The sequence below is a fragment of the Galeopterus variegatus genome, unplaced genomic scaffold, assembly GCF_000696425.1.
Source record: "Galeopterus variegatus unplaced genomic scaffold, G_variegatus-3.0.2 Scaffold937, whole genome shotgun sequence".
In the NCBI taxonomy this organism is placed as follows: domain Eukaryota; kingdom Metazoa; phylum Chordata; class Mammalia; order Dermoptera; family Cynocephalidae; genus Galeopterus; species Galeopterus variegatus.
In genome coordinates this window covers 175,285-177,282 of record NW_007727048.1, presented here as the reverse complement: position 1 = coordinate 177,282, position 1,998 = coordinate 175,285, and the positions used below count along the sequence as shown (strand labels likewise).

General features: G+C 37.6%; 1 protein-coding gene across 1 annotated transcript in view; it reads right to left on the bottom strand.

The window, feature by feature from the left end:
• The window catches only part of TMTC1 (transmembrane and tetratricopeptide repeat containing 1), a gene marked incomplete at its 5' end in the record, with an annotated part of 170,532 nt that overhangs the window by 10,015 nt on the left and 158,519 nt on the right, over nt 1–1,998 (bottom strand). The window contains one exon of the mRNA XM_008573589.1: nt 1,268–1,345. Within this exon, the coding sequence (XP_008571811.1) occupies nt 1,268–1,345 (78 nt within the window). The remainder of the gene's footprint in view (nt 1–1,267; nt 1,346–1,998) is intronic.

The window sequence follows — 1,998 nt, the reverse complement described above, 5'->3', positions numbered from 1 at the left end:
AACATATGATTTAAAATATTTAAAATTATTATTTTACTTTGGGTTTTTTTGTTTGCCAGTAGAGGGATCTGAACTCTTGACCTTAGTGCTACAAGAGGGTGTTCTAACTAACTGAGCGAACTGGCCAGCCTATTTTACTATTTTAAAGCAAGTTCATTCCATATTTCCCAGCTAGATATTGCTGGATACCCTAGAACTTCATTAAGATAAGAGCTTGGATTATTTGGCTCTGATAAACGTCATGCTCGGATTCACCATCTGTTGGTTGCAGGTGACTATATCTCATTATCCCTTCCCATCATAGGTCACCTTTTTGTTTTGCTATCTTTTTGAGAGTGATTGGTTTCTACTTAATAGTAAACCCTATTAGGCCTTTATTTAAATTCTAATCACTACACTGCTATTTTATCAGTGCAGAGAAGAATAGAAGTCTGAAAATAAGTTAGCTAAATGAAAGTGATCTTTTAAAAACATGTCAGACATGGCACTTCTCTGCTCAAAGTCCTCCAAGGACCCCAACTAATTTCGCACAAAAGCTAAGGTCCCTATAATTCCTTTCAAGGTCCTGCATGATTGGGCCCTGAGACCTCTGTGACCTCATCTTCCACCATTCCCTCTCACCTGCTCTTCCCCAGCCACGCTGCCTCCTCACTGTTCTTCCAACACGACAGGTACACTCGAGCCTAAGGACTTTGCACGTGCTCTTTACCTATTCTGTCACATGGCTTGCTCCCTTCAGGTCTTAGCTCAAACACCACTTTTTAACTGAGGCCTTCCCTGACTGCCTTAATTTAAAATTTTTGCCCTCGTTCCCCGGCACTCCAATTTTCTTTCTCTCTTTTTTTTCTCCATAGCATTTATCACCATCTGATACATTTTATATATGTGCATATGTATTGTATGCATGTATGCATATACAAGAGTACTTTTAAAAGTTCATGGAAAGATTCGTATTATCTTTATTTCTATTATTCCACGAATTTTTTTTTTTTCCTTTTTGCCTTTTTTCGTGACTGGCAATGGATCGCAACCCTCAGTATCGCGCCCGTACCGGACCGGGACCGGCAACGGGATCGNCTCTCTAACCAAATGAGCTAACCAGCCTGCCCATAATTTCACTTTTAAACATCGATGTTTTTAGTATTCAAATAACTTCAAAGAGGAAATTAATAATAGTTTTTCAATTCTTTTACACAGAAGAAAGAAAGAGAAGACAGAAAACACAAAGAGAAAACCCAGTCTCCATGTAAGTGAATTATTCTCCTACCCTGATGTGCTGGATTCCACCCATGTTCATCCAGGCTTGCGCTTGATCTGGATTTAGTTCCACAGCTGCTTTATAGCTCTAAAAAAATAAGAAATATCTTCAGGTTAGGAAACGGGAACCCATCTTTAACGCTGCAGGATTGCAGAAACCACTTTCTTCACATGTGAAAATTTAAATGGTTAATACAATGAAACCAGCCACTACTAGTACACAGGAGACTCCATTTATTTCTATTATTTTTCAAAACTGATGATTCTAAAGTGGAGGAAACTGAAATGTATAATTTCCCTGCAGAGCTAACCTTTGGATTTCAAGAGCCTGAGGACACCTGCAGGGAAGTCAAGTGGCTTCTATTATAGTGCATCATTTTCCACTGGCTTTGACCTGCAAGAAAACTGCGCTTTTTGACCATTTTCACTAAAAATGGAGTTGATAAATCTTTTTATAATCACAGAATCTTAGAGTAGTTTCCTAAACAGCTGAACCCCAGTACAGTATCCCTTTTTACAATATCACTGACCTGATTTTCAGCCTATGCTTAAACTCTTAAAACATATTCATTACTTCTTTAAGACCATCTGTTTTATTACCCCTAGTTTTATTCATTAGAAAGTCTTTTGTTTTCTTCTGCCATATCAAAGGTATTCAAATGTTTGAAGAGTTACCTATTCCTCAAGCACTTTCTTTTGTCTGAATAAAATGTATACTATTAAACATAATATCTATGAGGT